General features: G+C 44.3%; 1 protein-coding gene across 3 annotated transcripts in view; it reads left to right on the plus strand.

Moving 5' to 3' along the window:
• IBTK (inhibitor of Bruton tyrosine kinase) overlaps positions 1–24,988 on the plus strand; it is a 123,556-nt gene that overhangs the window by 22,002 nt on the left and 76,566 nt on the right. For all 3 annotated transcript variants that reach the window (XM_068116049.2, XM_068116050.2, XM_068116052.2), the window contains 6 exons: positions 10,698–10,862; positions 13,236–13,350; positions 13,510–13,819; positions 14,668–14,788; positions 15,513–15,723; positions 23,700–23,886. In XM_068116049.2, coding sequence (XP_067972150.2) covers positions 10,698–10,862; positions 13,236–13,350; positions 13,510–13,819; positions 14,668–14,788; positions 15,513–15,723; positions 23,700–23,886 — 1,109 coding nt within the window. The remainder of the gene's footprint in view (positions 1–10,697; positions 10,863–13,235; positions 13,351–13,509; positions 13,820–14,667; positions 14,789–15,512; positions 15,724–23,699; positions 23,887–24,988) is intronic.

The following is a 24,988-nucleotide window of genomic DNA, read 5'->3' on the forward strand; positions in this document are numbered from 1 at the left end:
GTGATAGTAGTGATGGCCAAGTGATGGTAGGGGTGTACTTACTTTTTCCACATGCGAAATTTGCATTTATGTTTTTTAAAATTATACAATGGACTACAAAATGTAAATGTTTCATGATATTTGTTATATTATATCACCTTTATCTATCTACTAGCCCGGCATTGCCGGGAAGTACCCGGCATTGCCGGGCGGGGGAGGGGAGGGGAGGGGGAAGAGGAGGGGAGGGGAACGGGGGGGGGGAGGGGAGGGGAGGAGAGGGGGGGAGGGGAGGGGAGAAGAGGGGGGGGGGAAGTACCCGGCATTCCGTGTATAAACGTGAGGGAGAAGAGAGGGGGAGGGGGAGGGGGGGAGGAGAGGGGAGGAGGGGGAGGGATGGGAGGGGGGAGGGGGTAGGGGGAGGAGGAGGGGGTAAAGGGAGGAGGAGGGGGTCGGGGGAGGGGGAGGGGGAAAAGGGAGGGGGAGGGGAGAAGGGGATGGGGTAGGGTGGAGGGGGAGGGGAGGATGGAGGGGGAGGGAAGGGGAGGGCCAGTCAACAATGACGTTGCAGTTCTCATGGTCGGAGAGCAGCACAACAATCGCGACATCGTCCTGAATCTTCGCAACAGCACGAAGCGGATTTTGGAGACTCACCTATCCTGTGACGCCCTCCAGTACCGGCATTGCCGGGTGGGGGAATGGAGACCCGTACATTCCCAACCCGTACATTCGCCCTCTCGACTCAAGCTCACTCGGACAAAAGCCTCGCACAAATTACACCGTGAAGGCCCAATGGCCATGTCTATGCCACAAATCAAGTACGTGAGCGAGTCGGGCGCACTGAATTGAAAATATTGTTACGGACGCGGTTAAAGATGTTATTTTACCGAGCGGTGGTGTTGCCGCGGCCGAACAGTGCTTCCCTGATTAATACCCGATTTGCCCCAAACTTTGGCCGGATCGCGCCACCGCTATTCAATCGGGAAAACTCTAAAGCGACCGAATGCAAAGAGGAAAAGGAATAAGACGAGAAAAGGGTTGAAAATACGATTACTATTTATTACTATTTACAGGCTCAAAATAACCAAGGAGAAGGAAGGATAAGAAAATAATTTACAGAAGATATTAGATACACAGTGCAACGCTAGCTTACCTACAGTCTTAATTAACCCAGGGACAGAACAAACAAGGACAGACTCACACGGGGAATGATGATAGGACTGGCGGGAGATGGATGGCTGGCGGGATAGGGAGGTCCAACTGGTCCTGTAGCCGATCGACTCGTTGGGCAGCCGCCGCTCCCTCGCGGCCCTGCTCCAAACTGCCGTCCAGGCCTCACGCTGCTGTGGCTGCAGTTTCGGTGGCTCCAGCTGCAGTAAAAATGCAGTTTCGGTGGCTCGAGCTGCAGTAAATGCAGTCTCGGTGGCTCGAGCTGCAGTAAGTGCAGTTTCGGTGGCTCGAGCTGCAGCTCAACTCTGGACTTCTCTCGGACTCAACTCAAAGTGCCTCTCTTGTACCCAACTGCTTGGACTCCCTCTCGTCTCTCTGTAAAAGCTCATCTCTTCGGGAAACGCCCTAGCTGCAGGTTATATAGGCCCCGCCCCTCAACCTTCGCGAACTTCCTCGATGTTTCTCTCCACACCCTCTCCAAGTCCAACCCCTTGTTCGTGGTTGGTTGAGTGGGGCTGACTCACTCCTCCCCTCTATGACGAGGTGGAGACACGCCTTTATTCTCCGACCCTGCCTCGTGGTCAATGGCGGCAATTGGAGGGGAGGTTCTTGGCAATGGCACTCGAGGCCTGGCAATGACGAAAGGGGAAATGAAAGTTTTGGGAGTGGGAATGAAGGGAATCTATCTCTTTCACTGGTGCAATGGAGTATTTCAATTAATGGGAGACACAGCCTTACCCTAAAACACATAATAAGATATAAGCTATCGAACAGGGGTATTCTATGATTAGCTGTGGTGTGGATGCTTTATGGACAAATTATGGGACGCCCTTTGACCTTTACACAGCTCCGGAGGCAGGAGGCGCAGACTCAAGCAATAATAATAATACACACAATCAAAAAAATACAGTCCTCATATCCGCAACAATATATAGAACGCTCATACTCCGTGAAAAGTGAAGCCAACTGGCGGCTGGGATGGAATAACTCACATTATTTCAACCTGAGAGGTGTTTCACCTCGCTCCGGTGGATTTACCTGCCGATGCGCTTATTACTTGGATTTGTCCCAATGGAGCAAGGTGATTAAGAGGTCAAAGGATACCAGAGTCAACGACTCTGAAGTTCAGCTTCATCTTAGCTCAGCCACAGCTAAATACAACACAAACTATACATGAATCGGCTAACAACGGCACGTTAACATTATTATTATTATTTTTTTTTTACTTTACTTTAAACACTTATCACAGTCTCATGCGGCACACTCAATTGATTGTGCTTATTCGGAACATCACGTGATCGCTCTGAGCGAATCAGCGCGCTGCTCTGCCACCGGTCAGAATCCGTGTATAATATTCCTCGCTGAAAAAAAATCTATGTGAAACATGCTACTATCTATGCTAAATCATGCTAAATGCTAATCATGCTAAAATAAAATCTATGCTACTTGCTGGCGGCAAGGAACATCACGTGATCGCGTCACGAACATCATTCGTGATCACGTCGTCACGTGATCGTGATCGTTATCAATGAGCGCGAATGAGCGAATCAGCACGCTGCTCTGCCACCGATTCAGATTCGCTGATAAAAAATATGGATCTAAAGATGAAAGAAAAAAAAAAACCTATGTGGTGTGAATGGCAATGTTCCTCGCTGAAATGTGAAAAAACGCAATCGCTTTTCGCTCTGAAATACGTGCGAACGCGTAACTGAGTTAATGGCGGCAAGGAACATCACGTGATCGCTCTGAGCGAATCAGCGCGCTGCTCTGCCACCGGTCAGATTCGGTGCATAATATTCCTCGCTGAAATGCGCTGAGGTAAAAATATGGGAAAAAAATATTATGAAATAAATTTTTAGGTCAGCCATGTTCTTCCCAGGCTCAATGGCCATGTCTGTGCCAAATATCAAGTACGTGAGCCTCTCCGTTTAGGAGTCTACCGGATAACATTACACACACACACACAAACTGTGTTTTATATATATAGATATTGTTGAAATGAAGATCAAATAGCTGTGTGTTGAAATATGTTGAAAAAGTCAAAACTTTACATGGGGTGTACTTACTTTTTCACGTGACTGTATGTGCCGTCTGATTTATGGAGATGATCGTCGTCTCATTTTAGTTTTTGCAGCTTCACCATTTTACTGTAAAGATACTTAAACATTTTGTCACAGTAAACAAGTTTTCCTGTTCTTTTTGATAGTATGTGCTTGTGTAGAGGAGTGAATGATGGAGGACAGCAGGTTAGCATTCTCAAAGAAGTGAAAAGAATCGGATAGATGTGAGACGGTCTGGCATGTGTTTTAATTGTAATTGCACAATTAAAATCAATAAACAATAATTGTAAAATAAATTATTAATCAATTGACTAATAGCATTCCTCAACCACCAGTGTTTCATCTGAAGCTGTAACCTTTTGAAAATGAATTAAATAAGTCATTAATCGAAAATAAATAAATGATTAATCAATAAATAATCGATTAATTGATTGATCAATAAATCAAAAATATCCTTTATAGCCACATCACTTGGTCATTGTCCTGTCCAAATATCAGCCTCCTAGCTCAAAAGGTGCCTGAGATATTGCCCAGATGAGAAAGGAAATAAATAAGTACTTAATTAATCGATAATAATTAAGTAATTAATCAATTAATTGATTAATCAAAAAACAAAAAATACCGTTTTTGCCAGAGCACTTGCTCACTAGCTCACTATTGTGCCAAAATTTCAGCTTCCTAGCTCAAAGGATGGCTGAGATATCGCCCGGACAAACAAGAAAGAAACCGGAGTGAAAACTGAGTACTCACTTTCAGCGCACGTCATTGCCGGGCCCCCTTCAGTGCCCAGTGATGACGTCATGCAGCGCCTGGAGATGGCACAGGAAAGGAGTTAGTCCTGGCCCTGCTCATAACCCCGTATACAACTCATCCGCAAGAGATTTTGAAACTTGATTCGAGTTATTGGACCATTTACCTTTAAAAATCACACAGGTGCTTCTTTGGAACCGGCTGCGAATGGCCGCTAGGGGTGAAAATTCTAGATGGCCACCAGTAGCCATATTGAAAATATAAATTTTGAACCACTTACCATAGAAGCATGTATAATACCTTGTTTTATGGGTTTTTGGGTGTGGGGAATCCATTTGTGACATCATTTTCATGATTGAAGGCCAAGGTCACATGCTAAAGTCAAGGTCAAGGTCAGAAATCACAAAAAACGGCCAAAATCGCAGTTTTACACACATTGAGAAGCAGACTATCAAGTATAACTCACTATTTAAAAGTTTATGATGTAAATTATACTTTGCCTATATGATTGCTTTGATGGAAGGCCAAGGTCATGCTCTGGATGATAAGACCATTGCAATTTTATTACTCATTACCAACCTGCCACTGTTTAAGGTTGTTTTATACTCCACAGGTGTGTAGTGCATATGTGTATCTGCATAGACGTGTCTGATTCTGTCGACATTGTGCTCACTGATCGCCCCTAGTCATCCACTCCGAGTGGTAGGTATATATTATTTTTCACAAAAATTGATTCTTTTCCAGATACAGGGTGTCTTAGAAAAAAACAGAACCAGTGTTATCACAAGTGTTGTTATGCTGATGCACCATACTTTTCAAATCTGTATCAACTTGTGAAAAAGAGGGCCCCATTTTTTTCTGTCTGTGATGATCTGGGGACACCCTGTATATATAGCACGTGGCACTTCATGAACTTTCGGATGATCGTTGCTATCATTAAGCAGCTGATTGCTGCAGACCGTGATGGCAACTGGCCATTGCATGTCGGAACAGTGAAGGCTTCCTTGGGGATCCTACGTGAGTTTGATGCCATCAACTATCTCCGGTATGCATCATGGTACTTGGAGAGGATTCAGGTTCTGGAAGTCACCGACCCCACACTCTACCGCCGGTTTTGTATGGGACATTTTGTTGTGAAGGACCGGGCTTGTGCGGTATTTGCTGGTGTGGCAGGGGACTTGAAGCTGGAGCAGTCACAGAACAGGTTCTCACAGGATCCAGGTGGACATGTGATTGTTGGAAGCGCTGGATATGCTGCTGTTGTGGCTGAGTTTGGACTTCTATTTCATGAGATCCTTGCGATCAGTAATCTTCTCCAGTTACTCACCAATGCTCGACTCATGGATCACCTGGAAACATCAATACGACATGAGCTCGGGGGACGCAAGGGTCTGATCTTTGACCAAAATGTGGCACAGCTGCTAGACTTTGTGAAGGCGCGGGAAAACACCTTCATTGTTCTGGCACCCAATGTGCCACTCTACAACTTTGTCACAAAGCAAATTGTCAATGACATCATCAAGGCGAGACTCCTGAAGGCGCTGGAGAATGGTGACGCAGCATATCAGAAATTCCGTAATGAGCAGTACGTGGTCAGGTCCAAGAAGCTGTCACCATATCTAAGGTGAATCTTCCAGCCTTCGACTCACAGTGTACCATGAAGAAGACCAGCACAGACACAGCAGCAACCAAGGCTACCATTTCCACGACAGACATCGCATCTGCACAGAGGGAGGCAGAGATTGCTACACTACGTGGAATTTCGCCAGAAGAGCTATATGCACATGACCTTCTGCAGTCTAGCCCACTATTTGTCGGAGAAATCACAACAAAGCCTGACAAAGCACAATTGGTCACTGAGCTGGAAACCAATCTTGCCCCAGTTGACTACCAATTTAACCGGGATAATCCCCAAGCAACACGTGTTTTGCTTGACTTTATGTCGAAAATACGACAATTCCCCAATCTCCGGTCTACATTTACAAACTTTGGTGGAGTAATTCAAGGAGTTTTCAAGAGTGCCCATCGAGTTTGTCCATCACTGGAAATGACTCACATAGTATTCGACAGCTACAATGAATTGAGCATCAAGGAGGGTGAGCGGATCCGTAGAGCTGGTGAGAATAGCGCTGTTGACTTGGCCGTCGTGGACGAGTCTGTGCCTATTCCACACCAGTTGGACAAGTTCTGGGCATCTAGTGTCAACAAACAGAACCTACAGCTGCTGGCACGGGATGTGGGGGAACGAGATCTGCAGGACGTGGTTCTGAGTGTGATGGTGGTCAATGAAGAACTAATATCTGCGAGACTGAAGCTGACTGGATCACCTGTGAGTGATCTGTCACTTCTCAACAACTGGCAAGAGGAGGCAGACTGCCGCATAATATCTCACGTGCATTGGGCAGTTGGAAGGGGCTGTGAGAGAGTGGTTGTGGTGTCTAATGACACACATACTGTTATCCTTCTCCTGCGCTACATTGGTTTGTTCAAAGAGGGTGGCTTGCAGGAGCTTTGGGTTCAGTTCGGGACAGGAGAGAAGCGACGTATGATTCCACTTCATGTGCTGCACCTCAAGCTAGGAGACAAATTATGCCGTGTACTCATCAAGGCGCATGTCACGACTGGGGACAATGCACTGAGCAAGGTGGGCACAAAACATGCAGCACTCGTATGCAGACCTGCAAGGTTTCTCTCCAGCTTTGGAGAGTCTCCTGTTCTCTCTGAAGTGGACATACACCAGGCAGAACAATACCTCGTCCATGTATGGGCCGGTGCGAGAAGCAAACCCACTGCAACTGCATTTGACCACTTGAGACTCGACGTCCACAGGCATTCAGTGGTATGGCTAGAAGAACTACCACCCACATCCAGCGTCATCCGGGGACATTTGAGGAGGGCATTCTACGTGATCCGGAATGCCTTGACCTTGCTAGCTGATGTCAGTCAGCTTGACCCGATTCATTATGGTTGGATCAACCAAGACGGCACGCTCTTGCCCCTTAAGTCTCTGAAGCCGATCCCCACCAAAATTCTGACCCTGTGTGGCTGTAGTGGGAAGTGTAACTCAAAACGTTGTTCCTGCAAAGCAGCAGAAGTTATGTGTGTGATCTACTGCCATGAGAAGGTTGTTGAGCCCATCTGTGTGAATAAATAAACAAATGCCAAGTTACCACCTCAGCTCTCTCGTCTGGGCATCTGACTCATATACCATTCATTTTTAGTCATAATTATAAGGAATATGGCTTATATATGCAGGTATTATATGGCACTGTAATAGTGTAGCTTTTTTTTTTTTAATTTTCAGATTGTGTGTTCGAAAGAATGATTAAAATGTTCCAATTCATAAGTGAACAATGTGTATGCCTACGTTATTGTGAGCCAAATAAAATGAGAAGTTGTGAAATAAACAAGATTTGAAAAAACTACATGGCGTACACTTATTCCCACAGTCAGTTAAGTTGCAAAACATCAGTAATTGTATCACTCATCAAACCTTGATAGTTTGCTTCTCGATGTCTGTGAAACTGCAATTCTGGTCGTTTTTTGTGATTTCTGACCTTGACCTTGACCTTAGCATGTGACCTTGGCCTTCAATCATGAAAATGATGTCAGAAATGGATTCCCCACACCCAAAAACCCATAAAACAAGGTATTACACATACTTCTATGGTGAGTGGTTCAAAATTTATATTTTCAATATGGCTACTGGCGGCCATCTAGGATTTTCACCCCTAGCGGCCATTCGCAGCCGGTTCCGAAGAAGCACCTGTGTGATTTTTAAAGGTAAATGGTCCAATAACTCAAATCAAGTTTCAAAATCTCTTGCGGATGAGTTGTATACGGGGCTATGAGCATGGCCTGGACTAAGTGGTGTACAAAAGTTTGGTGAGCAGCGACTATCATGGGTAGCTATGGTTAAACACTCAATGTAGTTGAGCAGCTCTTTTAAAGGACTGTAGGGAAAAAGTAGGATTGCACAAACTCCAGAGGAATGAATGCAATGAATGAATGAATTATCGTTTTAAGGCCATTTCCCCCCACTAGAGTGGGCGTTAGCCTAACTAGTGGAGTGGGGGTTAGCTAGAGTGTGGGTTAGCCTAACTAGTGGAGTGGAGGTTAGCTAGAGTGGGGGTTAAACTGCGGAGGGTGAAAAATAAATTTTAGTAGAGATTGGTATTGAGGTTACATTTTGTGGTTAGCCAAAATAATATACAGCATGAACGCATCCTTTATGGCAGAGATTTATTGGATGCAAGATCAGATGAAAGAATGGACTAGTTTATAATAGAATTAGGAGTTGCTGCTTTTGGTTTCTCGATCTGTAAGATGTCCATTACCTTCAAACCTTTGCGAGGATTTTGTGGGAAAACTGTGGACTGGATCATTGAAGCCATGTATGCATCTTGGCATGCTCTGGGCGGTGACGATTACCACACCATCCATCTTTAATTACCATACAAATTATAAAAGTGCATGAACTTCAGGACAGATGCGTGTAGTATTGAAGTGTTTTGCTTTCACCTCCACCATATTCTGTTTTTTTTTTTCACACTGAGGCCAGTGGAAGAGTTGAACGAGAGTGTTCGCGTTGACGTCACAAGAAGGCGCTGGTAGTTGCCGAAAGAATGAACGACGAAAGAAGGGAGGACAAAGGAATGAACTCATCGGTAGAATAAGTAGGGACGGACATTCAGACAGGACGTGGGAACTAAATGGGCTGATTAGATGAGGAATGTGTCAACAGACAGGAAAAGCTGACTGGCCTGGTAAATGGAGATGTATTATGACCATTGAAGACGTATGAAAAACCCCTCAAATGACCTTTGTGTCCAGTGCATTCAGAAAGTATTCAGTCCCCTTCACTTTTTTCACATTTTGTTATGTTGCAGCCTTATGCTGAAATCGTTTAAATTCATTTTTTCCCTCATCAATCTAAACTCAATACCCCATAATGACAAAGAGAAAACAGGATTTTAGAAAGTTTTGCAAATTTATTAAAAATAAAAAAACTCAAATATCCCATTGACATAAGTATTCAGACCCTTAACTCAGTACTTAGTTGAAGCACCTTTGGCAGCAATTACAGCCTCGAGTCTTCTTGGGTATGACACGACAAGCTTTGCACACCTGGATTTGGGGATTCTCTGCCATTCTTCTCTGCAGATCCTCTCAAGCTCTTGTCAGGTTGGATGGGGACCGATGGTGGACAGCCATTTTCAGGCCTTTCCAGAGATGTTCGATTGGGTTCAAGTCAGGGCTCTGGCTGGGCCACGCAAGGACGGTTCACAGAGTTGCCCGAAGCCACTCCTGCGTTGTCTTGGCTGTGTGCTTAGGGTCATTGTCCTGTTGGAAGGTGAACCTTCGGCCCAGTCTGAGGTCCTGAGCGCTCTGTTTCAGGTTTTCATTAAGGCTATCTCTGTACTTTGCTTCGTTCATTGTTCTCTCAACCCTGACCAGTCCCCCAGTCACTGCTGCTGAAAAACACCCCCACAGCATGATGCTGCCACCACCATGCTTCACCGTTGGGATGGTATTGGGCAGGTTATGAGCGGTGCCTGGTTTCCTCCAGACATGACGCTTAGAATTGAGGCCAAACAGTTCAATCTTGGTTTCATCAGACCACAGAATCTTGTTTCTCACAGTCTGAGAGTCCTTTCGGTGCTTTTTTGCAAACTCCAAGCGGGTTTCATGTCTATTTCACTGAGGAGAGGCTTCTGTCTGGCCACTCTGCCATAAAGCCCAGATCGGTGGAGTGTTGCAGTGATGGTTGTCCTTCTGGAAGTTTTTCCCATCTCCACACAGGATCTCTGGAGCTCAGCCAGAGTGACCATCGGGTTCTTGGTCACCTCTCTTACCAAGGCCCTTCTCCCCCGATTGCTCAGTTTGGCCGGGCGGCCAGCTCTAGGAAGAGTCCTGGTTGTTCCAAACTTCTTCCATTTAAGAATTATGGAGGCCACTGTGCTCTTGGGAACTTTCAATGCAGCAGAATTTTTTTGTAGGCTTCCCCAGATCTGTGCCTCGACACAATCCTGTCTCTGAGCTCTGGAGGCAGTTCCTTCGACCTCATGGCTTGGTTTTTGCTCTGATATGCATTGTCAGCTGTGAGACCTTATATAGACAGGTGTGTGCCTTTCCAAATCATGTCCAATCAATTGAATTTACCACAGGTGGACTCCAATCAAGGTGTGGAAACATCTCAAAGATGATCAAGAGAGATGGGAGGCACCTGAGCTAAATTTCAAGTGTCATAGCAAAGGGTATGAATACTTATGTCAATGTGATATTTCAGTTTTTTCTTTTTAATAAATTTGCAAAACTTTCTAAAATCCTGTTTTCTCTTTGTCATTATGGGGTACTGAGTGTAGATTGATGAGGGAAAAAATGAATTTGAACGATTTCAGCACATGGCTGCAACATAACAAAATGTGAAAAAGTGAAGGGGTCTGAATACTTTCTGAATGCACTGTGCCTGTTGCTTAGAGAAGACCATTGTATCAGAATGCCTTCTTTGTAAACGCAGGGTAACGATGTGGGGTTTTCCCGAATCTGGACGAGATGATGGTCTTTTCTACGGCGCGTGCTGACTTGGGTCGAGGGACTTTACTGCTTCCTTAAACTGCGTTTGAGTGTTTAGTTTCCTGTAAATGAAAGTCACGATAGGGGCAGCCGGTAATTTTAGGATTTTCTTTGCATTTAAAAGACGGCTTATTAGCCTCATTGTGTATGCTTTGTGTGCGACAGATTCCAAGGTGTGTGAAGAGCTCTCACGTGTTTATCAGCATTGCGGCTGGAAGAGATCACTCCGTTCTCCTTTCCAATAATGGATGTGTTTTGGCTTTTGGTCTCAATACGTACAGGCAGCTGGGGGCTCCGCGTGAGATTGAACTGTCCATGTGGCCTCGACGGGTTTGGCTTTTTTTTATCCGTTACAATTCACATTTTCTTGCATCTGTTTGTACCGTATGGTCATTGTTTTTGCTAACGACCAAACAATACAAAACATAATTTCACAACGGTCCCATATCAGCGACATCCCCGAAAGGCTGTTGTTTTTTAAATTTAATTTCCGTATTTTCACACAAATAATCCTCGGGCTATATGTTAAATTAGTTCCATAAGTACCAACTGAGGGGCATACTCGGGCACGTGCGGCTTATACGGTGTTTCACCATACGGCGTGCAACATAACCACAAGGGCCCAAGTTAAATTATCAAGGAGATGTAAAACGAGGCAGTTTTTTTTTTTTGCAAGCTTAATTGTAATATCTTTAATTACAGTTCTTTCATGCATTTTACCTACACACACACACACACACACACGTGCATCGTATACAGTACAGTAAGCATCATCATTGTACAGTAAACTTTAAGTATTGCAACAATCCTTTCTCAAGATAGTCATTTTAATGTCAATCGGTTATTTATCACAGTTGTATTTGAAAAGAGCCCTTTGTTGGCCCCATGACAACAAAGCCGTGGTGGCTGTTGGAAATATATCTCCTGGTCATGTGAAGAGGAAAGCTGGCCTGCATGTTATACCCATGTGCAGGTTTATGATCCTGAAGTTTTCCTAGGGCACTTTTTCCTCCATGTGCGGCGTACCATGGGGCAGGTTATTTACGTGAAAATACGGTACCTCCACCATTGAAGGTGGACAGAGGTTAAATGTTTTCACCCCTGTCTCTCTGTCGATGAGCAGGATATCTCAAAAAGTTATGGATGGATTCAGATAACACTTGGCGGACAGGTTGGGTGTGTGACGAGGACAAATTGATTGGATTTTTGTGAAGCTATGAATCAGGATCTGGATATGGGAATTTTTAAAGTGATTCTTTACTATTGAGAGAAGGGGCCAAAAATGATATCCAGGTATCCCCTGCTTAACAAAGAGGTTAGTTACTACCTTCATACCCCTTCATTATGCGGGAGCTCGTTTTCCATTATTTATGGCAAAATTACACTTCGTTTCCTAACCATAATTTTTCGGTCTGAAAGCAAAGCCATATTATTGGTATAATGATGGTTTTAGTTGCAAGTGACGTTGTATTGTTATTATTTACCTAATAATAAAGTCAGTAACGCACTATTAAAGTTAATTGAGTGAGTCCAAGTTTCCATTTGAGAAGGCTGTAATGGGCGGTGGTGGAGGAGATGGTTATTTAGAACTCCTTCATTCTGAAAACGGAAGTGTCATTGCACAATCACCAGCCACAGACACTGTGATAGCTCCTTCTTTGTTGCGAATGAAGACCTTCGTTAAGCGATTAATAGTGATAAATTAAATCATTCATTGTCGTGATGTAGGAATTGGCGTTGAATTAAGAGAGCCTGGCGTTGGCTTAGCGGCTAGGGTGCCAGCTTAGGATCCTAGGATCCTGGGTTCGAATCCCGGTCGATCACTGAATTAACGCCAGGGGGGTTGACTCAGCCTGTCATCCTTCCGAGGTCGGCTAATTGAGTACCAGTTCACTGGTAATTCCCTGTTTGTCGTAAAAGGCGACAAACAGGGTTGGCGGCAGGAAGGGCATCCGGCCGTAAAACATTTGCTTCAAAAAAGGGGACCGAAAAACAACAACAACCACGGTGCCCGAAAAAGGCCAACCCCCGCTTGCGGGGAAAAATGGCCTCTAAAGGTGTTTTTTTTTTTGTTTTTTTTATTGTCGTGAACCTTTGTTAAGTGGGGGATACCTGTATAGCGCAATATCTCAAAAGGTTGTGGATGCGTTGTGACAAAACCAGGTGGATGAGTTCGGTAGGTGACAAGAACAAGCCAATTAGATTTTGGTTCATGTCCGGATCCAGATCTGGCCTATCAGTGGGATACCAAACGTGAACTGTTCACGCGTTTGTGCTCCTTTGAGTGCCCGTTTCATTTTTTTGTAACAATAACTCTTTTTTTGTAACAAGTTGTTGTTTTTTTGTAACAAGTCTTTTTTTTGTAAATATGACAATTGTGCATTGACAGGGTTTGATTGAGTTTTGATAATAAATTGAGGCCGATGCACAAGTTGATGAAGTATGGCCATCCACTTCATGAGACATTTGGAATTTGGATTGGGGTGAAACATTGTGACGAGTTGCCAAGTTTGTTTTGTTTGGACCTTTGAAAGCTGCACTTTTGTAACATAATATTCATAGGAATAGGTAATAAAATACAAATACTTCGTCCCCCTTCCACCCACCCCTCCACCCTCCCATTAATGTTTGATGTTTCTTTCCATTTGCTCTTTTTTTCTGACGATTTTCATTTTGTTTTGCTCTTCAAATGCATCCTTTTAGGTTAATTGTGCTCAGGTGAAGACAAAGGTGAATGGAGTGGCAGCTGGGAGATATCATACGCTGTTGTGGACAAAAGAAGGTGTTTACACCTTTGGGTTGAATGCTGGGCAGCTTGGTGAGTTGTGACTGCCCTCAGCATTTTGGAATTGTACACAAGGGTGTCTGGGTTTGCTCTTCTCGGTATTCGGTCATGGGATCCCAAGATTTATTGTTTTTTTGCTACCTCTACAATCTCACTGCAACTTCTGTTTTTTATACAGTATATCTTCTCCAGGTCACTCCAAGGCCAATATGGTCTCGGATCAGCTCATTGGGTCTCCACGCAAGGTCTCCGCATTGCAGCTTCCTCCTGGTGGAGGCAACATACCAGAAAGGAACAGTCGCTTTTTGGTAGAGCCGGGCGTGCCTGTTGAAGTACCCGAAAGGAGAAACCGCTTTCTGATAGAGCCGCGTGTGACTTGCGCAACACACAAGCCTGAGATAGTGTACACTGAATCTTGTGATGGTGCTGCGGTCTGCTACGTGTCGCATGGAGAACTCTGGTTGCTTTCATCGTACCAGTGTCGGAAGATCCGTCTTCCTGGGTGAGTCTTGACTTCGGTGTCGAGATCTTTGCAAGGTTTGAGGGGTGACCGAGAAAGCAATATTTAGCTCGTGATTCTTAAAGCTGCACGTATGCGCACATATCATATCGCGAATCAAACTGGTTGATGATTTTTAAAGCGGAATTCCCCATGAGCATTTCTGTATTGTTACCTTGAAGCTTTTATGCAGATAGTTTGAGGCATCTTCGTATCATTCCGGGAAACATTAATGCTGGTCGACGGCACATGCTGTGTCCCTGATGAAGGCCTCTATGTTGCTGAAACTTTACTCAGTTTTTTTTTCTTTTATACTTTAATGCTTCATGTCGTGCAGTTAGGTGTTTTTGTCATTGTCACATACATCTGAATTTTGGTTTATTGTGTACTGTTAGGATTTTTTGTGCTCTTTTCCTTCCACTTTGCCTCGCATTCCCTTTCCCGAGTCGCTCTCTACTTAAAAACCTCGTTACCTCCGCCACCGATGGTGGATGGTGGTTATGTTTTCACCCCTGTCTGTTTGTCTGTTTGTTACTTCCACCACTGAAGGTGGATGGAGGTTATGTTTTCACCTTTGTCTGTTTGTTTGACTGTCTGTCTGTCTGTAAGCAGGATATCTCAAAAAGTTGTGAACAGATTCATACAAAACTTGGTGGTTGAGTTGGGTAGGTGACAAGAACAAGCTGATTAGATTTTGGTTAAGATCCGAATCCAGATCAGTGGGATACAAAACGTAAACTGTTCAGTCTGACGGAGTTATATTATGCTCTCTACCAAGTGGCATTCTAGTTTTTTCTCCCTCTGATCTTTTTCCTTGCTCCAACTTTCCCTTCAATGCTTACCTGGCATAGTGGTGTCACAGCTGTTAAGAATGTGGCAGTGTGTGGCGGCTGGCTTGATCCCACGGTGACAAGCTCGCAGGAGAGAGATGGCTCACATGTCATTATAACCATTGTTGATGCTTCTGGAAAGGTGAGGAATTATGCATTTTTTGATACATATATGCTCATGTTGGTGGGACTTCCTCAGTAGGAATGGCATGGCCACTCCATATGTTTAATACAATACAAATACAAAAGAAAACTACAAAGATGCAAACTTATAAACATACAAAGTACCTACCAGTCTGCAGAGGATTTCACATCCAATAGCACTCATTAAGATCATGGACAGCATTGCTGAGCTGCAAAAAATAACAGCCTGTTTGTAATGCTCATTATTCTTCTTTTTCTTCTGTTCCACCAACCTAACTCAAAATTGGTATCAGCTCAACACTTGATTTAAATACGAATCGACTGCATGTTACACTAGGAAGGCCCATAACTACTCAAAGTTTTCAAAACTTAAAAGGATTCCACAAAGTCGGCATGACTGCATATCGACGCGTAGAGCAGTGAAGGGCCAATAGGGGTGGGTGGGACAATGCCCGTCAATCAGCCTGGAGGAGGTTGGCCCACACCGATCCAATTGGCCAAAGGCCAATCACACCTATGTGGGTGACTCAACTCTGCATTTTGGTTTGCCATTTTATTGTATTCATTGACAGAGTAGGCAGAAACCAGAGGGGAATGCACACACACTACACCTGCATATCCACACGGGCATATACATGCACAAACACACTGTCCCTAGTTTTTGTGCACACCCATTTTTAAGAAGGTTCTATTTTTATATCCACCTTTGTTGTCTCGCTCAGATGTTTGTGTGGCAAGAAAATGTAATCAGTGCGGAATCTGGAAGTCGAGGATCTAATGGCCGGGTGTTTGGTGGCTGGTCACGGCTGTGTTTCAGTCGAAGAGGTGATGTCAATGTTGCTGCTGCTTGTGTCAATCCGAGCTCTCTCGTCCTGGTGACTGAGGAAAAAGAGGCAGTCATTGGAAAGTGGGCACAACGTACCGTGCATTCAGGTAGAGTTTTATTGATATTAAAACCTGCTTGAATATATTACCAGGTAAGACATCAACAAGCAGACTGGTTGGGAGGATAAGTGTACACTGATAATTTGGAGATATAGAGGGATTCGTTACCATAGTCGTTATCCCTACAATTTTTTTTTAATGGAAGGGGTTGTGGGGATGGTGCTGTGACAGTATTTTAATCAGCGTCCGTCTGTCTATCCGTCTGTCATGCCATGCTATCTCCTCCAAAACTATTCCGCAGGAATTCACCTAACTTGGTAGTTGTGATTACCACATGGTAGGAAGGTGAGAAGACATTCATTTTTGGCCCACTCCCTGCAGCCCTGGTGCCAGGTCAAAAGGTCAAATACCAAAAATGCAATTAGGGCACATTTTTAACATTCTTTAATGAAATTTTGTACATGCAATGAGCATTGTGGGATGCATGAAATATTTAATGATTGTTTTTGATTTGAGCCCTGGTTTGTGCCCCAGGGGTTGGGACCGAGGGTCACAAAGGTCAAAACAGAAGATTTTTTAAAATCAAAATTTGATATCGAGTCATTCCTGGTGGAACTTTTTGCCATCTTTCAGCATTGCTTTCGGTGGTAGGCGTGTGGATTTGCAATGGTGCGTCATTGACTTCGCTCTAGTTTTTATTGTTGTTATTTTCATGGTACAATTTAAATAACCGAGCCTGGTTAATTGCTGTACGCGGGAACTGAACTCGTTTTTTGACTTTGATATTAAAATGGTTACCAGACAGGAACTCTGTACCACATTCGTTGGAAGTGAACTCTTGTAATTTTACAAATTAAAATTATGGTCACCGGTCAGTCAGGATAACTCCGGTCTGAACTCAGCGAGTCGCTTTGCGACTAAGGTAGTCCTACATGTCAGGAACCTCCTTGATCCCGTGCCCAGAGCCATGTTACCGTACCGATTGAGGACCTTGGTACAAGCGAGTACCGTGCTAAAATGCAATCATGTCATAGATCTTACCTTTGGCTGAGCTCACCAAGTCATGTAACTGCAGTCTTATCGATGCGCCAATCGCTATCTCAAGTAGATTCCCCCCTTAGCCATCATGTGGCACCATTCTGATGTAAGCAGGATGAGTCAGAAGACCAAATCAGTTGAACAAATATATTGCAAGAAAGGCACATCTGGAGAAAGCATTCGATAGGGTTCCACGCGAAGTATTGACATGGGCATTGAGGAAGTTCGGAGTGGAGGAATGGTTGATCAGAGTTGTGATGGCAATGTACAAAAGAGCGCACACAGCTGTAAGGACGAAGGACGGGAACAGTGGTGAGTTTGAGGTGAAGGTGGGAGTGCATCAGGGGTCGGTACTAAGTCCACTACTATTTGTAGTTGTGATGGAGGTGCTGGCTCAGAACGTAAAGGAGGGTTTACCGTGGGAGTTGTTGTATGCAGATGATCTTGTGTTGATTGCGGAAAGTATGGATGGACTGAAAGAAAAGATGAACAAGTGGAAGGAATGTATGGAGACAAAAGGTCTGAAGGTCAATATAGGAAAGACTAAGGTGATGGCAAGTGGTAAAGCATGTGGTGAGGTGGAAAGAACTGGGAAGTGGCCATGTGCTGTGTGCAGGAAGGGTGTCGGAATGAACTCCATTCAATGTACAATGTGTGCTGAGTGGGTTCATCAAAAATGTAGCGGTCTGAGAGGGTCATTAACCAGTGTGGCAGCTACATTCAAATGTAAGGTGTGCACAGAGGGAACTGCAGATGGAGGAAATGTTGAGTTGGATCTTGGAGACGGCATGAAGCTGGAAGGTGTGAAAACATTTTGCTACCTCGGAGACATGCTGAATGGAGAAGGTGGATCAGACTCGGCAACGGTTGCTGGAGTGAGATGTGCATGGAAGAAGTTTCGGGAACTGAGTGGCGTGCTGATGAGGAGGGGAGTGTCATTGAAGCTGAAGGGAAAGGTGTATGCTGCATGTGTGAGAAGTGTTATGATTTATGGGAGCAAGACATGGGTCATGAATGTAGAGCAGCAACGAAGGCTGGAAAGGGTGGAAATGCGAATGGTTCGGTGGATGTGCGGGGTATCGTTGAGAGAGAGGAAGACAAATGATGAATTGCAAAAGATGATGGGAATATTGCCTGTGATTGACACTGTGAAGAGGAACAGGTTGAGATGGTTTGGTCATGTGTTGAGGAAGGATGAAAGTGACTGGTTGAGAAGAGTGATGGAAATGAATGTAGAAGGAAGTAGAGGACGGGGAAGACCGAGAAAGACTTGGCTAAAGATGGTGGAAGAAGAAATGCGGGCAAGGGGGTTAACAAGGAGAGATGCAGAAAATAGGGAAAAATGGAGAAGATTGTCATGGGGACCACAAGGCTAACCCCCGCTCTAGCAGGGAAAATGGCCTTAAAATGCATGTTGTTGTTGTTGTATTGCAAGAAAGGCACATATGTACAAGACAAGTAGCAACAACAATTCCCCATTACCTCTACATGGCAATCGTGACTCATGCAATGATTGGTATATACAGTCAACTTGGTGATCTAATTCAGGCCCACATTCTCTGACAAAGATAGAGGTAGAGCTACAGTTGGGTGTGAGATAAGACGGCCCCCCCTAACCTGGTGCGATGTGGTCTGGGGAGCCAAGCGCATCCCTCTGGAAGGTTGCATGAGCTGCAAGCCCGTGGTTCCTGGAGGGCATGGAATGTCTCCCACTACCTCAGTGAATGGTACCCGTGTGCTCTGTTCTCTATTTGCTTACTGATGCTCTGGGATGGTACCAAACATCAGCGGCCGTGAGGTCCACACCAACAAACCCCCCAGGGCACTGAGATGTAACAGCTGCTCCACTACTGGCCTCCCTCGTCCACGCCGGTTCGTCCCACACAGCATGACTCAGCACAATAATCGTGCAGCAGAGTGTCCCTGGACTCACGAACCACACACCAGCGCACCGCCACCAAGGGCTTCCATGAGTCACAAAAAAGATGCCAAAGGTCACCCACCAGGAGAGGACAAGCACCACCACAGGGAGACCCCACCAAAAGACGAGCCACCAGGAGAAGACGAGAGTACGAGATTATGGAGCTTTCATCTTTTGCCCCCCCCCCCTCCCCCAACCTCCCGACAGCGTGTGGCTCTGTATATTGTTGCTCTTGATCTGAATATTTTCATATCGAGCTGGCCCACATAGTCTCTCGGCTCGAGGGACAAATAGTTGTTGCGTTCTCCCTATTAGCCCTTACGCACTAGGTCCCGTCGATGATTTCCCTCCGATTGGTGACATTAATGTAAGGTAGGTAAATGTTGTGCTCACACTTGATTGGCTTTTAGTTTTATGGGTGTGTAAGGATTTTGATCCTCTTTTCTATAACACCTGGTGTTCTGATGTAATGTTACAGCCAGTTTGAGCTGGTTTTCCCAGGAGAAATAAAAATAAGATAAGACCGATGCAGGAAAGAAACATGTAACACGATGGTCTGTAAGGGATTAGAAACACATCATGGAAAGGGATACCATCCATCAAATACATATGCAATGCATATCTATTCACATGTAATCCAATACGCTTAACTAAACAGATACTTAAGAAATAACTGCCAATGTACTAAAGATTCATTCTTTAATCCATAGAAGCCATAACTGCAACAATATTTTGTAAGCATTTTAAAATGTATTTATCTTCTGATGAACTTATTTTTCAGGGTGCGGAGGGCAGGGTTTTTTTTTTTTTTTGTATACTGAATCGAGGCTCGTGAAAGAGCTAACATTTATTTCACAAACAAATCAACCAGACAAACAAAATATACAAAAAGAGGGAGCGGAAGACAAGATGGGGAGAAAAGGGGAAGCACACAACCACAACATTTGAGAGCAGGGAGAAGTGTGGGAGGGAGAGGGCTTGGGGGCAGGAGGCGTGGGAAGGGGGGGGGGGGGGTGGGAGAAGTATAAAACACAAGGGGACCGAAATTGGGTTGAGCCAATTGAAGACTTTCTTTGCAACTGACCTTTCTTTTCTTGTCTACTCCCTTGTAGATGTTTCTTACTCTTTTAAAGGCTTAATTCAATTTTATTTGAGCACGTTCAGCATTTCCACTGATTTGACCGGGTATGTTTTCCTCCAGACAGGATTCACATTTTTTATTACTTGCATTAAAAAAAAAAAAAAAGACTGAAGACGAGGCCACGAATAGATATTATTTTTCTTTTGGTGGCCTCGTCTTCAGTCTTTTTATTTTATTTTATTTTTTCTTGCTACAAAATAAGTGATTTGTGCAGCACGTCATAATTTTCCTCGCCCTCAAACTGCCCCCACCTCCCACTCCCCTGGTTACCCCCTTTTGGTCACTTCCCAGTGTACTCCAAGGCCTACATGCTTCAACTGTTCTCTTGCAGTGTCAGGATGATGGTTGAGTGTGGGCACATAGTGGACTTTGACTCAATGTTAACTTTTTTTCCCAGCATTTTCATGGGACAGGTAGCTTTCAGATTTTATGTATCCTATCGACCATTCCAACTGTCCAACTATTCATGCTGTGAGAAAGTGGGGCGCTACCATAATGTTTTTTTTTTTTACCCTGCGATAGCAAAGCGAAATTCAGGGTTAGGCATTCGGTTGCATACGTGTGCCGTGTCTGCATTTTTTTTTTAATGTCATTTTCTTGGCAACCATTGGTCCGATTGACAAGAAATTTTACCATAGTAGTGCCTCTGCCTGTATAATTTTTTTTATTCATAATTATGACGTTATAGGTCACGTGGTATGAACGTCATCTTGGAAAAACGGAGCACCTCTATATCTCCCAAACCGCTCAATGGAAAAAGTTGAAACAAGGCTCATTGTCAAGTACTCCCCATGGGGAATAATATATGTTGATGATGACGTCATCGGTGCCTTCATTATGACGTCATTCGACAAGTACAACGCTTCATGTGATCAGTATGAAAAAAAAAATTCCTCTGGGACTGTTAGTCCGATGGACACAAAAGTTGTATCATTGGAGCGCCTCCTCCTATATAATTTTTTAATGATAATTATGATGTCATAGGTCACGTGGTACATGCGCCATCTTGGCAAAATCGATAAACGTTGCACCTCTACATCTCCGAAACAGTTTCATGGAAAAAATTGAAACATGGCTCATTGTCAAGTACTCCACATGGGGAATAAGATATTGTTGTGGATATGAGAATGTTGTTTTTTTATTGTTGTGTAATGAATTGTTGTAAAATGTCACCCTCCTTCCTGCATTTGTTGTTGTATAAAGGTCAAAGGGCGTTCCCGTAGTTAATTCCATAAAACATACACGAAGGACACCATATATCCCTGTTCAGTAGTTATATCCTTATTATGTGTATTAGTGTAAGGCTGTGTCTTCCATTAATTTAAATACTCCATTTCACCAAGTGAAATAAGAGTAGATCCCCTTTCATTCCCATTCCCAAAGCCGCAATTGCCAACTGTTCCCTCCGCGACTCCATTCGCCACGAGGTAGGCTCGGAGAAGAAGGGCGTGTCTCCACCTCGTCATAGAGGGGAGGAGTGAGCCAGCCCCGAACAACCAACCAAGCACGAGGGGTTTGGTTTGAGAGGGCGGAGGAAGAGCGATCGGGGAGGTTCGAAAAGGTTCAAGGGTGGGGCTATATATAACCCATGGGAGACGCCCCCACCTGAGATGAGTTCTGAGTTCTGCAAAGAGACGAGCTTCAAACAGAAGTGCGCACGAGGGCGAAGCAAGAGAGGAATGTCCTGAGAGAGATACGTCCTAAGATATACGTCCAAAGAGATACATGCAGAGATACGTGCGACGATCAAGTGCAAGCGAGTCAGAGCGGCGAAGTGCGAAGTGCCAAGTAGGGCAAGTGCTGAGTGTGCAGTGCCAAGTGCAAGAGAGTTCTAAGGAGCAGCTTTGAAGAGCGCACGGTGCACCGGAGGGGCTTCGCCGTGCAGATTGGAACCGCAGCTGTTTTGGCGATCCCAGCTCAGGTATTGACGGCGGCTATCCGCTTCCGGCCCGACCGATCCCCGCTGAACCTTCCTCCCCCGCCAAGCCATTCCTCCTTCCGATCCTTCCTGCCTGCAAATTCCCAATTCGTGTGAGTCCGTCTTTCGTTTGTTCTGTCCAGGGTTCTAAGTAAGACTGCCATAGATAAGCTAAGTTTCACTGTGTCCACTTCTTCTTCTTCTGTTTTTATTTTATTATCCTTCCTTCTCCTTGGTTTCTTTGATTGTGTAAATAGTAGGAATAAATTTAGTAGCATTTCCAACCTTTTTGCTTTGGTGTTCTTCTTCTTCATCCCTGGTGTTGGGCTAGCGGCTAGGGTGCCGACTTAGGATCCTAGGATCCTGGGTTCGAATCTCGGTCGATCGCCGAATTAATGCCAGGGGGGTTGACTCAGCCTGTCATCCTTCCGAGGTCGGCTAATTGAGTACCAGTTCACTGGTAATTCCCTGTTTGTCGTTGAAGGCGGCAAAAAGGGTTGGCGTCAGGAAGGGCATCCGGCCGTAAAACATTGCTTCAAAAAGGGGACCAAAAAACAACAACTACCACGGTCCCCGAAAAAGGCCAACCCCCGCTTTGCGGGGAAAACTGGCCTCTAAACGGTGGTTGTTGTTTGTTGTTGTTCTTCTACTTCACATCCTTCGCTTTAGTCTTTTCCCCATTGAATATCTGTGGCGCGATTCGGCCAACGTTCAGGAATCAGGTTAGTCGGGGTAACTGTTCGGGCGCGGCGGCCATCCGCTCGGCAAACAACATCCTCGCCGCGGTCCCGTAACAATATGTTCGTGATGATGTCGTCGGTGCCTTTGTTATGACATCATATCTCGACCTCGACAAGTATAAGGCTTCATCCGATCAATACGAAAAATGTTTCTCTGCAACTTTTGGTCTGATGGACACAAAATTTTCACCGTCGGAGTGCTTCCTCCTGTATAATATTTTAATGATAATTATGACGTCATAGGTCACGTGGTACAGGCGCCATCTTCGAAAAAACTAAAAACGATATACCTCTATATCTCCAAAACCACTGCATGGAAAAAATTGAAACGTGGCTTATTGTAAAGAACTCGGCAATGGGAATAGGTGTTGTTAACGATGACGTTATTGGTGCCGCAAATGACATCATAATTCGACAGGGACAATGGTTTGTCTTTTTTTTTTTTTTGTATACAGAGTCAAGGCTTGTGTAAGAGCTAACACATTAAACACGAAAACGTGCAGACACTTAAAACATACAATAGAGGGAGAGTCTGATCAGTTTGAAATGTATTGAGCATGATGTATGCAACAATTATATTCGAGAATAAAATTTATGATGTAAACGCTCACGTGGTCTGGCAGCCATATTGGATCAAAGAAAAAACCCTTCAAAAACAGAAGGGTTGGCTCACACCAAGTTGACTGCGCAGGGTAAGTATTCCATGAATACCATCTAGTTTTTGAAGTTTTAACGAGTGCACTTGGGTCGGTTCTAAAAAGATGCTCTTAGTCGCTGCTAGCCACCGTGGCTTTTCACAAGAATCAGCATCTACTTTCAAAGTTAAAATCCGTCAAGTTTATGATCTCTCAAGTTTATGAAACTCCCGGGTGGTAAAATTGACCTGTCCTTCAGACTGGACTATTGTAGTTTTCACTTGTCCGACAGACAAAATTGCCTGTCCCAGACAGTTGGACAACCGTTGATGTTGAGCCCTGTTGACGTGGGTGGACACGTTGGCAATAGTCAGAAGCAAAAGCCTTTTGATGTGAAAAGTTTGAGCAGCCATTTTACCTCGGTGTCCTTGCTCTCAGTGACAAGATGCTTTGAGAGTGCTGGTAGAGCTGCAGAGCATTTGTTTATCTTGGTCGTGTTGGTAAAGGACTGTTTTACCCTCTGGTGCTCATCGGCTTGTACATCTCTAACTGCAGTGATACCAAATGACCTTTTCTGTCATACTCTTTCTTCCCTTTTCCTCTCCGATGCCCGTTCCATTCCCGGCCACAGCATCTTCCCCACAAGGTACCCTCAAAGGCGGTTCTTCCTGGGAATGGAGTAAATCCGAACCAGGCAGGGGAATTCCAGAAATGAGGATTCCGTTTCATTCTCTGTCTCATGCTCACCGTGCCGTCTCAGCTGTCTCAGATCCCCGTGGCGTAAACTTTGCCCTACTACAAATCCTCCCACGAGCCTGGTAAAGGGATGGCAGTAAAATAATGAACAGAAAGGGTAACCAGAATGTTAAAGAATTTGGTTGCTAATAAAATATCCATAATCACACACAACTATTGATCATAAGGAAGTGTTTTTGTTGATTTTAGGTCTTTTTAATTGTTTTAAATTCTATGTTCATGCCCTTTGGATTGGAATGAGGGGCGGGGGATTGCTTAGGGTCTGCATCATGGCAAAAAATGTATATTTTTTGTGGGAAAATTAGTTGACTTCTCTTGACTTTTTAGTGTATGGGTAAATTCATGCAACCAAGTTAGAATAAGGGTCAACCACTTTTGATTATATTTGATGTATGATTGATGGTTGTTGAGGTACCAGATTGCTGTATGTTTGCATCCACTGCAGGGATATTTTGACCAGTGCTCGAATTAAATCTGTTCATGGATTAAAACTCAATACCAGAGATGAAGAGCAAAATTAATCTCGTCGTTCATAATAATAATAATAATAATCTTCAGATGGCATATTTCCGAGCTGCCTCTATCAATGGCAATGATTCTGGTACGATCCGACAGAGTTTCACTTCGTGCAACATCCTTTGGTATCGTACTTTTAATCGCCTGAAAAGATTCCACGAAAAGTACAGAAAACTACATTCCTTTGTAAAATAATAGGAAGGGGGTCCTACAGGTGGGCCGGACTACAACTGTCAATCAGCCCGGTGGGGGCGTTGCTTCTAGACACATTTGCCTCAGTGTTGTTATGGTATGTGTGATATAATGTGACATCAAATAATATCGGCAGAAATATGCCTCGAGAAATCCCTCGTTTTTCATTGTTATATATATATATATACTAGCGGGGTCACCCGTGGGAATCCCACGGGCATGGATGTGTGTGACGAATTTTAAATATATGTCGACTGTTTTTTTAGGTGGTGAATTTTCGTTTATCATCATGGCACGATTTTAAAATATATATCTCTGCATTTTCCTCTCCAATACCTCCTCACACTTTACACACACACCGGCCCATGTTTACATATACACACACACACACACACACACACATATACACCCACACACATATACACATACACACATACACGTACATGCACACACACA

The sequence above is a fragment of the Myxine glutinosa genome, chromosome 5, assembly GCF_964187855.1.
Source record: "Myxine glutinosa chromosome 5, kmMyxGlut1.1, whole genome shotgun sequence".
Classification (NCBI taxonomy): Eukaryota; Metazoa; Chordata; class Myxini; order Myxiniformes; family Myxinidae; genus Myxine; species Myxine glutinosa.